At 47.0% G+C, this 13,307-nt stretch overlaps 1 protein-coding gene across 3 annotated transcripts; it reads left to right on the top strand.

Annotated features, from left to right (window-relative positions):
* Nucleotides 1–108: 108 nt before the first annotated feature.
* On the top strand, nt 109–12,218 carry KIF3B (kinesin family member 3B). Of its 3 annotated transcripts, none has more exons than XM_066978554.1 (9): nt 109–195; nt 4,568–6,006; nt 6,609–6,710; nt 7,395–7,517; nt 7,629–7,747; nt 7,982–8,095; nt 8,769–8,874; nt 9,084–9,262; nt 10,290–12,218. In XM_066978554.1, the coding sequence occupies exons 2-9, from the start codon at nt 4,624–4,626 to the stop codon at nt 10,297–10,299; spliced, it is 2,136 nt and encodes a 711-aa protein (XP_066834655.1). In that variant the 5' UTR covers nt 109–195; nt 4,568–4,623; the 3' UTR covers nt 10,300–12,218. The 3 variants fall into 3 exon arrangements, with proteins under 3 accessions (XP_066834655.1, XP_066834654.1, XP_013053952.1); XM_066978553.1 differs by having other exon boundaries at nt 9,524–12,218; XM_013198498.3 differs by lacking the exon at nt 109–195 and adding an exon at nt 568–1,206 and having other exon boundaries at nt 9,524–12,218.
* The last annotated feature ends 1,089 nt before the right edge of the window (nt 12,219–13,307 follow it).

Genomic DNA, 13,307 nt, shown 5'->3' with positions numbered 1-13,307 from the left:
GGGCCCGGGGCTCTACCGGGGCCCTACCGGGGCCCGATCGCGCTCCGGAAGCGGCGGCGTGGGGCGGGCGCGGGCGTTGCCAAGGAAGTGACCGGGGAGGGGGGGGGGGGGGGGGGGGGGGCGGCGCCGCTCCGGCCCCGCCGCATCCGGTGCCGCGGGAGGAGGCGGCCGCGGGGCTCCATGGTGACGGCGCAGGTGAGAGCGGCGCGGCCCGGCCCGGCCCCGCTGGGTGCCCCCCCCCCAGCCCCTCCCGGCGGCCCCGGGCTGCTGCCGCCGGGCCCTGCCGCGGGGCTCGGCTCGGGGCGGCCCCGGGAGCGGCGGCGGCCCGCTGGGGGCTGCCACGGGGCGGGGGGGAGCGGCCGGGGGGGAGCCGCCGACCCCAGCCTCCCGCCGGCGGAGGGGCTCCGGGCCGGGCCGGGGGCTCCCGGGCGGTGCCCGGCAGCGGGAGGCGAGCGGGGGCCGGGGGTGGCCGCCCCGGTCGGTGCCCGGTGGCTGCGGGGAGGTCGGGGGGCAGCGGGGCCGGCAGGGCCAGCCGCCGCCTGGGGAAGGGCTGGGAGGCACGGGGCGGGGGGAGTAAGGCAGGGCACCGTCGCCCCCAGTATCTGAAAGGTTTAAATGAGAGAGCGGCGGTGGGCTTCAGGGGGCACCTGGGGCGGTACCTGTAGGATGCGAGGCGAGGAGTTGGGCACCGATCCCAGAACTTCCCCAGGAGATCGCCACGCTCGTCTCTACACCTGACGCGGGGGAGCCTCGTGAGGCCCGGGGCTGTGGGGTCGGCCAGGTGTGCCCAGGTGTGCCGCGTCCTCGCTGCCAAATGTCCCCATCCAGAAGTGCCCCCGTTAGCCCGCAGCCAGCCCGTGGCAGTGCTTGTTTCCTCAGGAGCAATCTTCTGGCGTAGAAGAGAACGCGAATGCTCCGTTTGCTCCCCGCCTTGGTTATACGGAGCCCGTCTTCCAACGCGTTCCTTCAACCCTAAGACCCAACGGGACGCTCTGGGGACTGACCCGGGTCGCTCGAGACCTGCCTGGTGGCGTGGAGGAGTCCCCGTGGCAGAGGAGCGCCTGGTGCTGCAGCCTGCGCCGCGTTTCGCTGCCAGGCCCCACTGGCCAGGCCCTGTGCAGCCGCTCCCTGCAGCTCCGTCCTTGCAGGAGAGTCCCTGTGACCATAAACACCACAAACTGGTTCTGCTTTTGGTCAGACAGCTGGGTGAGTCTGGGGAGAAGCGTAATTTGGTGTGCTGTGCTTTCAGTAAGCTGCACAGCAGCAGCTAAAATAAATGGGGGCGATTCGTGATAGGTTGTTATGAAAATAGCCCACATCAGGGGTAAGATAAATTATCTGGGTCTATAAAAAGAGACTTGCAAGTGAAACGGGGGAATGCGTCAAAAGTTTAGGAAGCTCATATTGATGAGATACACCCAGAGGAGCAGCAAATATGCAACATTTTTTTTTGTTAAAAGTATGCGTTGCCAAATCTTAAAACGACACGTGCTGGACATTTCACTTTTAACTTCCAGGTGAGTGTGTGCACAGCAATGTATACTCTTGAAAAACAAAGCAGCCAATGTGAAAATTAACTTAATCCTCATCGTTTAATCCTAGTCAGCATCTCTTTCACAAGCTGCCCTTCTCATCAGAATTACGTTTTGGATATTAATTGTATAAAGAAGGACCGGGCTCCTCTTGTCAGAGTTTGTGCCTAATTTGAGTATTTGCCAGTACGTACGTTCCCCATGTAATGCAGATAAATGATGCGTCGCTTGTTTTGTGAGCTTGTCTCTTGTGAACTTGAGCTATAGGAATGTCTCAGGTAGGTGGGGAAGGAGAAGCATCACGGAATCACAGCATGTATTTATATATATAATTACTCATGATGAGTAGAGGGAGAGTTGCTTTTTCTGCTTCTGCAAGACTTGTCCCCGTTTCAAGTGTTCTTTTCTATTGGCATACCAAAATACATGTTCCCTGTGGGCCAGAAAATAAGGTCATCTTTATTTGGAGTTGTCAGCTAGGAGGGAAATGTTTTTCTTCAGTTGCAATCCAGAATTCCTATAGCGGTTCCAGTTCAGTATGCGGGTTGTTAAACGCTTCTGGATCATTGTCCAGTTTGGGCAGCTCCACGCACGTTTTTCATCTTCCTGCTAGTAACTTCTAAGTGCTTTCATGGGAATAACGGGGGAGCGAGGCGCTTCCCTGCACAACAGCAAGGAAATTCTGAAGGTCGTGTAGAGGTTTCCATACAGTTCTTCAACATGTTTATTTGTTCCTCTTGTGCTATTCTTTGTAGTGCAGATCTGCAGTCTGGACGTTGAGATAGGAGCGTTCTGCTTCCTTCTTCAGTCCTCTAGCTCTGCTCTTGAAGTTCTCTGTCACCTTATTTGAGAAGCTCTCTGGAGACGCGGTTACTGAGTAAAAACAGTTAGAGCGAATCCATGGGCTGCTGCAGATCCAGCTGGTAGAAAGATGCATTTGGAAAAAAAAAAAAAAAAAAGCTTATTAGAAATCACACTGCATTTCGCAAGCTGTACCATTTGGATCTTCAGTGCAAGGCTGTCGCTTTAGCAGGAACGCAGTCTTTGTGCTCTGTTTTAAATGGCAGCTCGTTGTGCCAGCTGCTGGGAAATGCAACAGCACGTGTCTTCCTCTGCAGCCCAGAGGCACAAACGGCTCGGACCCGTGAACTGGATTTATGCGCCGTGCCTTCAGGCTGGCGGTGAGCCTTGTGAGCCCGGTGGTCCCGACTCGGCGCTGCAGCAGAGCAGGAGCGTGGCGTGCGGGCAGTGCGGTTAGCATGCGTGAGCAGAGATGGCTTTTATGGAAAATCCCCATAAGTGTATTGGTGAAGGAAAAACAATGGCATAGGTCTGTGCAAACAGTTGTGCTTGAAGGCTCTCAGGCACACGTGGTTGTTTGCTGTTTGCTATAAAAACAGACGCAGGAGCTCTAGCTGAGGAAGACATTCGTTTGCAGAATCCTTTCCCAGAGGGCCATCATGTTAGAGAAAGACGAGGGTGGCCTCGAAGGACTGAGTGCTTTGTGAAATGTTTGTAAGTGATAGGAAAGGAGCTTAAACTCACCTTCAGAAGGCTGAGAAGGGCAAATCCTGGCAGGTGTCCACTTCACACCCTGATGTCCTCTGATTGCTTGAGCATTAGGCGAGGCATACTGTAGATCATTCCGCCTTTAGAGCTTTCCCTTCTACTCTCTGCCGGATACAAGCTGGAAATGCCGCCTCTGTTTTAAGTACGCTAATACTTGTGCAGCAAGCACAAATGCAAGATCAACATCGACCGGGAAGCTCGGAAGTGGAGCAGGGAGCGGACGAGCCCTGTGGGGGGCCGCAGGGGGTGCAGAGAGCAGGGGGCCTTGGGGTGCTCCTGGCTGGGGGTGGCAGAGCCCACCCCGTGCCTCATCCTGCTCCCGGCTGGCTGTCCTCACCCGGCAGAAGGCAGGTGCTGGAAACACTCCTCTTAGCTGCCAGCGGATTTTGGAGTCCAGCTCACTGGGGTGATTTGGTCCCCTGGCTGGTTTGGCTTGCAGTGCCTGCAAGCCTTGGAACGCTGCTACACTTGGCTGCCTTAACGCTCTACTTTGCTGCCAGCTAGATCGCGAGACGTGGGAAAACTTTTGTGTAACAATTATTTTCCTTCACTTGATTCTTGACAGAAAAGTAAAAGTAACATCGGTTTTCCCAGGTGTGGAAACGGAACGTTCAGGGATGGGATGCCTGGAAATGGACAAAGTATTTAACGATTTTATCTCGAGTCCTCACAGCTGTTGTAGCCCAATTAAAGATCTGTTATGCTGTAGGTAGGCTTCAGAAAGTGACTTTAAAAGTTTTAATGCACAAGACATAAAAGCATTTGGGCAGTGTTCCAGGGAACCGCTGTCACTTAAGAAAAACCAGGCACAGGTTTTAAACCTTCCGAGTCAGGATGGTCCTGATGACACATCACATCACATCACGTGCAAGAAGACTGTAATGTAGAGGTGGTCTCATAAAAATGAGACATTTTTGTCAATACATAGGAGGCCTAAAAAGAGACAACTCTGAAAATACTATATTTATGTTTTGTAATCTCTTGAATGTTGGTAGGGAGGTGAAACACGCAGGTGAATCACCGACTGATTTCCTTTCACGAGCCTGCAGCTGCGTTCTGAGCAATACGGACAGAGCGGGTCTGTACTGGACTTTCAAAGCACAAGATCTAAAACAAAAAGCTAAACTGCAAAGGGAATCAGTGGCAAGGAGTTACATCATTTTTATAAATAGTTTTAAAAGCGTTACAATTATTTTTAAAGGTCAAGAAAAGGATCTCTGCCAACTGCAAAGGTGAGATTTGATGAAGATTCTTTGCAGCAGAGCCTGTATAAATGATACTGACGGGCTTTGGTAAAATAATACTGTCTTGGCTCAGGCCTTTTTTTAAATTTTTATGCTGTCCTTAATTGTTATTCTTCAAAATCCCTCAGAACGTAATGCAAAATTGTGCTTGAATAGGTGAGTCGAATATTGGCTCTGTGCACAAAACTGCCTTCATAGATGCCTTCTTTGTTTCTGTTCTAGGTTTCTAGCACTGGATCAGCCATTGATCAGAACACGCCAGCCACAGACCTGCTGTCATGTCTAAGTTAAAGAGCTCTGAGTCTGTTCGGGTGGTGGTACGATGCCGGCCAATGAACAGCAAAGAGAAGGTAGCTTCGTATGAAAAAGTCGTTAACGTGGATGTCAAATTAGGGCAGGTCTCAGTGAAGAATCCGCGGGGAACATCTCATGAACTGCCTAAAACTTTCACCTTTGATGCTGTGTACGACTGGAATTCCAAACAGGTTGAACTCTACGATGAGACCTTCAGACCTCTCGTGGACTCTGTTCTGCAAGGTTTTAACGGGACAATCTTTGCGTATGGGCAGACTGGAACGGGGAAAACATATACGATGGAAGGGGTGCGTGGTGATCCTGAAAAAAGAGGGGTCATCCCCAATTCATTTGATCACATCTTCACCCACATCTCTAGATCCCAAAATCAGCAATACCTAGTTAGAGCTTCTTATCTGGAAATATACCAAGAGGAAATCAGAGACTTGTTATCAAAGGATCAATCCAAACGGCTGGAGTTAAAAGAGAGGCCAGATACAGGTGTATATGTTAAAGATTTGTCCTCCTTTGTTACAAAAAGTGTCAAAGAGATAGAGCATGTCATGAACGTGGGAAACCAAAATCGCTCAGTTGGTGCCACCAACATGAACGAACACAGCTCTCGATCTCATGCCATTTTTGTGATCACCATTGAATGCAGCGAGTTGGGACTTGATGGAGAGAATCACATTCGTGTTGGAAAACTCAACCTGGTAGACCTTGCGGGCAGCGAGCGCCAAGCTAAGACTGGAGCACAGGGGGAAAGGTTAAAGGAAGCTACTAAAATCAATCTCTCTCTTTCAGCTTTGGGCAATGTTATATCTGCCCTAGTAGATGGCAAAAGCACACACATTCCGTACCGGGACTCAAAGCTAACTAGGTTACTTCAAGACTCATTAGGTGGCAATGCCAAGACTGTGATGGTGGCCAATATAGGCCCTGCCTCTTACAACGTAGAGGAGACTCTTACGACACTAAGGTATGCCAATCGTGCCAAAAACATCAAGAACAAGCCGAGAGTGAATGAGGATCCTAAGGATGCTCTGCTACGCGAATTCCAGGAAGAAATTGCTCGACTCAAGGCACAGTTGGAAAAACGGTCTATTGGCAAAAGAAAGAGGAGGGAAAGGAGAAGAGAGGGTGGGGAAGAGGAGGAGGATACTGAAGAGGGTGAGGATGAAGGAGACGACAAAGATGACTATTGGAGGGAGCAACAAGAAAAGCTGGAGATTGAAAAGAAAGCTATTGTTGAGGATCACAGCTTGGTAGCAGAAGAAAAGATGAGACTGCTGAAAGAGAAGGAAAAGAAAATGGAGGACCTGCGACGAGAGAAGGAAGCAACAGAAATGTTGAGTGCTAAAATCAAGGTAGAATTCTTCCTCGTCATACTTTCATACTTTTTTAAAGCAATTGATTTAGGCAGTGGGGAGAATAGCAGGTTTCCCAGTTAGGAAAGGTATTTCAAAAGAAGTTTCCAGAATAGTGATTTGTGTTTAATCAGATTTTAAAATAAACTGTTTCTAGACAGAAGTTGAAATTCCCTTAGTTTCCGCCATTAATTAGGAACCTCAATATTCATGAGTTGCTGCATTGTTCTTATATGATGATCTTGTAAGATCTTAAGCAATCATCACAATAAAATGCGATGATGCATCTTTTCGCAAGCTGTAGCACAAAAAAAAAGCTTCATTCTGTAACAGATCATTAACAAGATTTTATACAAGAGTACACATTTTAGTTCTTCAGATTGGCCACGTTACAGCAATGTGTAATTCCAAGCAAGTTACTGTTTCATTTATCCCCCAGTTTTACAGGAATTTTTAGAAATAGTAATTCTCGTAGCAGATGACTTCAGAGAGAGCTGCCCTCATGAAGAAGTCGTATGTAAATGAGAGAAAGTCACATCCTGCGGAAAAGACTTGTTAGCTGGTCACTGAGAGAGAAACTTAATGACCGTGTTTTCTTTCAGGCAATGGAAAGCAAACTTCTGGTGGGAGGAAAAAATATTGTGGATCATACAAATGAACAGCAGAAAATCCTGGAACAGAAACGACAGGAAATTGCAGAACAGGTACAAGGAAGAACATTTGTTGTTTTTGTATAAAAAGCCTTGCTGTGGAACTTCTATAAAACATTGTATCAGGAGAAAGGTAAGAAAGTTTGCACAGGTTTAACCCTGAAATTGATTTAATGGCAATCTTAAATCTCAAAAAAAGGGGCAAGGGCTTGTGTCCTTTTTATTGTTGTATGAAATATGTAGATAAGGTTTATAATACTTTTCTTCCAGCTTTTCACATTAAAGATTTATGTTCCATCTTAATTGGATATGTCTGTAAGTGAAGAAATAATTGGAAGGCCTCAGAGAGTGACAATTCAGCTGTTAACTCGAGGGAAGGGGTGTTTGCTATGTGACAGAAGTTTATTTTCTATTACGCATTTTCTGGTGGTAATTCATGAAGTGCAATGATTAGTATGAATTGATTAAAAAAAATCTAACCACAACATTTAATTCCTTTAACTGAAACCTGAGCACTTATTCACCCTATCTGATTCCAATAGACCCTCACCAAAATAAAGACAGAGAAGAGCTAATGCTTCTGGTATTTCTAAGGCAAGAGATAGGAAGAACTAGAAGCTAAAGCAAAAGCCCTGGAACCCAGGGAAGTAAAAACATCCTAAGTGTCGGTTTCACGTATGTCAGCCTGGAGGTGGCAATGCAATTGTGGTCCCTAATATTGTACATCACATCCTTCAGAAACGTCGGGAGCGAGAAATCCAGCAGCAGATGGAGAGTCGGGATGAGGAAACACTAGAGCTGAAGGAGACCTATAGTTCTCTTCAGCAAGAGGTGGACATAAAGACCAAAAAACTCAAAAAGGTAAAAAGAAAATTCTTTCACATCCACTGGGTTAGGAATTAAATCAACTTGTGTGTGAAACCGAGAGGAACGTTGGCAAGCTATGACTTCAGCTCTTGTTGTCTGTTCCAGTTATTTTCCAAGCTGCAAGCTGTGAAGGCAGAGATCCATGATCTCCAAGAAGAGCACATCAAGGAGCGCCAGGAACTGGAGCAGACCCAGAATGAACTTACCAGGGAACTAAAGCTAAAGTAAGTCCCGTCACTTCATTTCCTGTCAGTTAACTTTAACAGAGATGGTTTCTTAGGGGGGAGTGAAAGGAAGGACTGTTCTGCACATGCTTGTGGAACAAGATTTCAACAAGAGAAAGCCAAAACATTCCTCCTTTTCCACAGCTATATTAAGGCAGTGCGAGAGGAGCAGTAGAGAAAATCATCTGCTGATTGTGTTTCTTGTGTATTTCCCATTGTTGTGGTTTTATGTAGGCACTTGATTATTGAAAATTTTATTCCTTTGGAAGAAAAGAATAAGATCATGAACAGATCGTTCTTTGACGAAGAGGAAGACCAGTGGAAACTGCATCCCATAACCCGGCTGGAGTGAGTGTACTTCTAATTGTTTACTTAGGATCTAGTTACAGGTCACATAAAACCCTCTAGTGCTAAGAACAAGGCACCCCAACAGAGGGATCGAATTGGGGATATAAAACGGCCCTCCAAGTTCTTAGCTTCTTGTTGAATTATAAAACGAAGATATTACTCATCTGAGTAGGTTGAATAAAATAGGAATGCACAAGATGCACAAGATTCTTCTAGATGAGCCCAGTAATTATATGTAAAATAAACGTAATTCTGCATGCACCATTGAAATAGCAGTAAATTCCTATTGTATTTGTTTCCTGGATTAGTTAGGAAAGCTCTCAAAAATTATCATGCGAGAGCTGTGGGTATATCCTGAATCTCTACAGAGGAAGTTCTCTAAAGCAAATTTGGTAAGCAGGGAGCAACCAAGTGCATCTGTGGTCTGTATGATAAAAAACAACAACAAAAAACCATGGAGATACCCTGCTTTGTGCAGGGAACAGATGACAAGGGATAACTGCTTTATCTTGTTGACTGACTGCTGAGAGCTGTTCTTGGAAATGCAGTCTAGCTTGTTTCTGCTCTCTTGAAACGTATTTCCATGTGGAATTTGCAGATGTTGTAGCTCATAAATTCCAAGAAGAGTTTTTGGTTTTGGTGCATAATAGACTGAGTATCTGTGTTTCTGTAGTAACCAGCAAATGATGAAAAGACCGGTGTCTGCTGTAGGATACAAAAGGCCACTAAGCCAGCACGCCAGGACGTCCATGATGATTCGTCCAGAAGCTCGGTACAGGGTAAGCCCAAATGTGGTTACAACTTTCAAATGTTCGCCTTCCTGGTCAGGGGAATGTGAATTTCAGAGGATTGTTAGTTCTTCTATGGGACGTACGTTTTTACAGTGTCCTGCATAGATTTGTAAAGTACTTCAGAATAAGCTTCCGGGGGGAAAAGAAACTATTTGTATGAAAACATGCAGGCTTTGATTTTGCTTCTACTTTCTCAGGCAGAGAATATTGTATTACTGGAACTTGACATGCCCAGCCGAACAACAAGAGACTATGAAGGACCAGCCATTGCTCCCAAAGTTCAGGCTGCTCTAGAAGCAGCTCTGCAGGATGAAGATGAGATACAGGTGGATGCTTCGACCTTTGAGAGCACTTCGAATAAAAAACCAAAAGCCAGGTGAGCTGAATTTTTAGTAAGCAGACTAGCCAACAGCAAAGGGACAAATATAATTGCTGTCTGTCTGCAGTTCTCATCAGTAAAGCTACGGCTAACTTGGCTGTAAAGCAGAGATAGAAAGGAATGTAGGACGGCAGAGAAAGCTGAGACTAATTAGAGTATAAATCCAGTAAAAAAAATTGGAAGATTAATTTTTGATGAGTAACAGGTGACATTGTTGGGGCTTTTTTGTTTATTTTTTTTTCATTTTTACTTCTTCAGGCCTAAAACTGGAAGGAAATCAGGGGGATCCTCTTCAGCAGGCACCCATAGTTCTCAGCTCTACCCACAGTCCCGAGGGCTGGTTCCAAAGTAAAACCAGCAATTCCTCTCCAGGGCGTGAACAGCCTTTGCCTTCTGAGAGCAGAGACAAGTAAAAACCTGCAGAGAGACCTCCCAGCCAGACTCCAACCCCTTTCCCCTGGAGGTGGCCTCTTTGCTGTTTAACTGACTTGTGCCAGTCCAGGTGCACTGAGCCACAGGAAGATACGTGCTTGCAATTCAGCATTTGGCCTCTGTGGGAAAGAGATTTTAGTTAGGAAATCAGAAATGCATGAGGTACGTTACAGTGTATTAGAAGCAATGGGAAGCATGGGGATCACCTCACAGCATCACCGTCTCTCCTTCTGCACTAGCCCTTTTGCTGCACTGGGCTTTTTTTGCTGTTGGGCAATAAGAAGACAGAGTTGAAAGTCATCTCAACAGAACCACCGCTCCAGAGCTTCATAGTGAGAACCAAATGAGGTTAAAAAGCAAAGGATTTATCCAAACTTGACTAGGTGCACAGTTTTTCCTCCTCCTGCTTGAAAGGCTGGCATCATCCTTTGGGGTTAAGAAGTTGGTCTGACCAGGCAGAATGGCAGCTGTCAGCATGTATTCACCACCAGACAGCTGTGCCTCCCTTTAGAACTGTAGGACAAGAAGGGGTCTTGAAAGCAACTTTGTAGAAAGGAAGCAATAGAAATTGAAGTCCTTTACTTGTTTACAGGCATAAGTAAGAGCTCCTCTAAACTGACCTCCTGCAGACCTCACCCCTACCAACAGGAACCACCTTGTCAAAGAATTCATCTGTGTACCAGTGCCAGCTCCACAGCTTTCTTCCTCTCTGTTGCCTCCATCCTTACCCCTGGCATTTGAAACCAGTCTCCACACCAAGTCTGAATGGGGGGGGGCGGCGCATGGCCATTTTCTCAAATCTCCCACTGCTCACAGGAAACGTAGCGTGGGCATGGAGCTAACTGCCTAGCAGGCTCACAGGGCTGACTCTGCGCTCCCCTGTGAGCTGGGTAGAAAGCAGAGCACCTTAATGAGAAGCTGGCTTTTGAGTGCACTGTTCTTGTAAGTATGGCCCCTCCGAAGCGTCTAAGGAGGTTCAGCACACGGTACCCCTTGTGCCTCACCCGTGTCACGTTAGAGGTTTTTCCTTTGCACCTCCTGGACCATGCAGGGCCCGGTGGGAGTGAAAGCAGATATAACCGAGTCTGGGTAACGGATTCTGGCGTTAAATCCAGGGGTTGTACTTTGAAAACAAGGGAGGAAGAACTCCTGCTTTTGACGGTCTCTCTGCAAGCTGCCCTATGACTAAAGCAGGCTGCTGTAATGCCGCAGGCTTGTGTGGCAGGGTTGAGGGAGATGGAACTGCCGAGTTGAAGACAGAGTAAGGTGTCCCTGTCTAGTGTCTCGCAGCTCATTTGTAAGTTTTAGTTCATTGTATATTGAGACTTGGGATGTTATTTTTTCTGGTTGCTGTTGGCTGTCACCCTATGAATGTTTTTACCTATTTCCTCTCCTTCACTGATGACTTTCTCCAGACTGACATGTGTGAGTGTATGAGGACTTGCCTGGTTTTAGAAATGCTCTGATATATGGACTCTGCCTTGTGTGCTCGTTACGTATCTGCTGAGTGACTTCATCCAGGCTGGAGAACTCCATTGTATCTGACCCCCATGAGCAGAAGGAACTGCACACTCAGCACAGCTCACCTCTGCATCTTGCGGGCATGGTGCCTCGGTGAGCCAGCTGCCCAGGTGGGCCCCGATAAACTCCAAGTCAGCTGCTTTGGTTCATGGAGTGCTTTTCTGGATCACAAGATCAATACACACACGCACACACATATATTTTAGTTTTGGTGGAGGAAAGAGGAGTTTGGCCATAACTGGGAGCAATCACCAGACAAATTTCAACCAGAACATGGAAAGCTGGTATAATCTTCCTTTTTATAAAGCACTGTTTGTGTACAGAGAGCCTTTTACTTAGCTCTTGTTGTATAATGTAACGTCAACTTCTCTTCCCTCTCCTCCGTCTCTCCCTAGCGCATAATATTCTGTACCTTGACATTTTAAAAGATGATTGTATGCTGTAAGTGCTCAGAGAACTGAAGTGAAACAAGGGGTTCTACAACCTGTAACAGCAACGTAATATATATACGCATACATGTACATACCTACGTGTATGTATGTTTCATGGGAAGATGCATACACAGCCACATGTGTTTGCACATGCGCACACTGCCTCAGTTACTTCTGTTCCATAGGGAATCCTATATTAAACTCATATGCTGGAAACTCCCCTTGTGGCAGGACTGGTACAGTGGAAATCACAGTGCAAACCCAAACCGTTCTCATTTTAGTACTGATTAAGCTAGCTGGTAAATATGTCAGAAAGGCTCTGCTTTTAATTCTGTAGAAATTCATTAGCAAGGTAAAAGAAACTCAGTGAGGTGGAAAAAGAATAAAATTGCATATTTAGTCATTGTATTTAAATCGGAGCAGTGGTTAGAGACTTGGTTAATGTATTCATGGGCAATCTCAGATTGTTACAGAAGCTTTTAGATTCTCTTTTTGATGGACGTACCCTTGACCAGATACTCAGTGGCACTGATATTAAGATAAAATACATTGTCTTAAGCTCTACAAAATGTACTGAACTCTGTGTTGAAGTTTTTAAGAAACATTCCTGCCAAGTTTGCGTGCCTCTGGCTGTTATCTGAACCATCTGGGCTTCCTGCAGGTTAACAGCCAAAGACAGGAAATCCAGCAGACTCCTGGAAGAGGCCCTTGGACCTGGTGCGCAGTCACAGCTTTTTCAGAGGAATGTTTTACATCCTTCTCATCTTTGCTCTGATCTGTACAGTAGGATGTGTTTGGTTTTTTTTTAAAAAGTGACCTGCAGCAAAAGCAGCCCGTTGGCTCCAGGAGCAAGCACCACATGACACTGAAGTGTAGGAGTTAAAGCACTTTCTTAAAATCCTTTACGTAGATCTAGCGCCTTTTTAAAAACATTTGCATGCTGCTTGAATCTTCTAAAACACACGCATACCTCTGTGATAGCATCTTGGATTACATCGATGCATTATACAGATCAGATCAAACTTCTCTTATTTTTTTAGCTGTAGTAAGTCTGCCTTCCCTGCACACGGAGTGCTTGCCAAGTTCTAGAGAGGCACCTGTAAAGCTGGATCTATCCTCTCTTCTACCCGCCACATTTAATATGCACTGGGTTTTAAAAGGTTGTTTCTGTTCTGTTAAAGCACAGATTGGAAAACTTAACCTGCAAAAGCCATACTTGAAGGCTGAGATGGAACTGACGAGAGCGCTGGTCCTGGCTGCTCACGGTGGGTTTCACTCCCAGTGGTCCAGGCGCTTACTACCTTCTTAAATTCCTCTTTCTTTTTGAACCCAAGGGCCCGAGGGCCTCCTCACGGGCACAGCGGTGTCAGAGCTCCCAGAGAGCTCCCAGAGAGCTCCCAGAGCTCCCAGAGCACTCCGAGCTCCTCGGAGCCGCGCTGAGCCCGGCCGCCCCTCGGCTGATCCGGAGGCAAAAACCCTGCCGATAGTCCTGTCCATACTTTTACGGCTTGTATTTATTTGTACCATCTCTTCGGCCTAGGAACGTAAAGCGACCCTAAACACGACGTGTAATAACGCCGGTGAGGTTTATGGCATCAGAGCGCGCCCGTTTTCACCGTCAAGCTGTGAGGGGGCGGCCGGGCGCGGGGACTTCGGGC

This window comes from Anser cygnoides, chromosome 16 (genome assembly GCF_040182565.1).
Source record: "Anser cygnoides isolate HZ-2024a breed goose chromosome 16, Taihu_goose_T2T_genome, whole genome shotgun sequence".
Lineage (NCBI taxonomy): Eukaryota > Metazoa > Chordata > Aves > Anseriformes > Anatidae > Anser > Anser cygnoides.
Note: the sequence above shows the minus strand (reverse complement) of the source record. Positions and strands in the feature narration are given on the sequence as shown.

Excerpts from the sequence above, each read along its gene's own strand:
- KIF3B (XM_066978553.1), top strand. The coding sequence starts at position 4,624 with ATGTCTAAGTTAAAGAGCTCTGAGTCTGTTCGGGTGGTGGTACGATGC. Across the intron at positions 6,007-6,608 it reads TGTTGAGTGCTAAAATCAAG|GCAATGGAAAGCAAACTTCT; the intron begins GTAGAATTCTTC and ends GTTTTCTTTCAG. Across the intron at positions 8,875-9,083 it reads GTCCAGAAGCTCGGTACAGG|GCAGAGAATATTGTATTACT; the intron begins GTAAGCCCAAAT and ends CTACTTTCTCAG.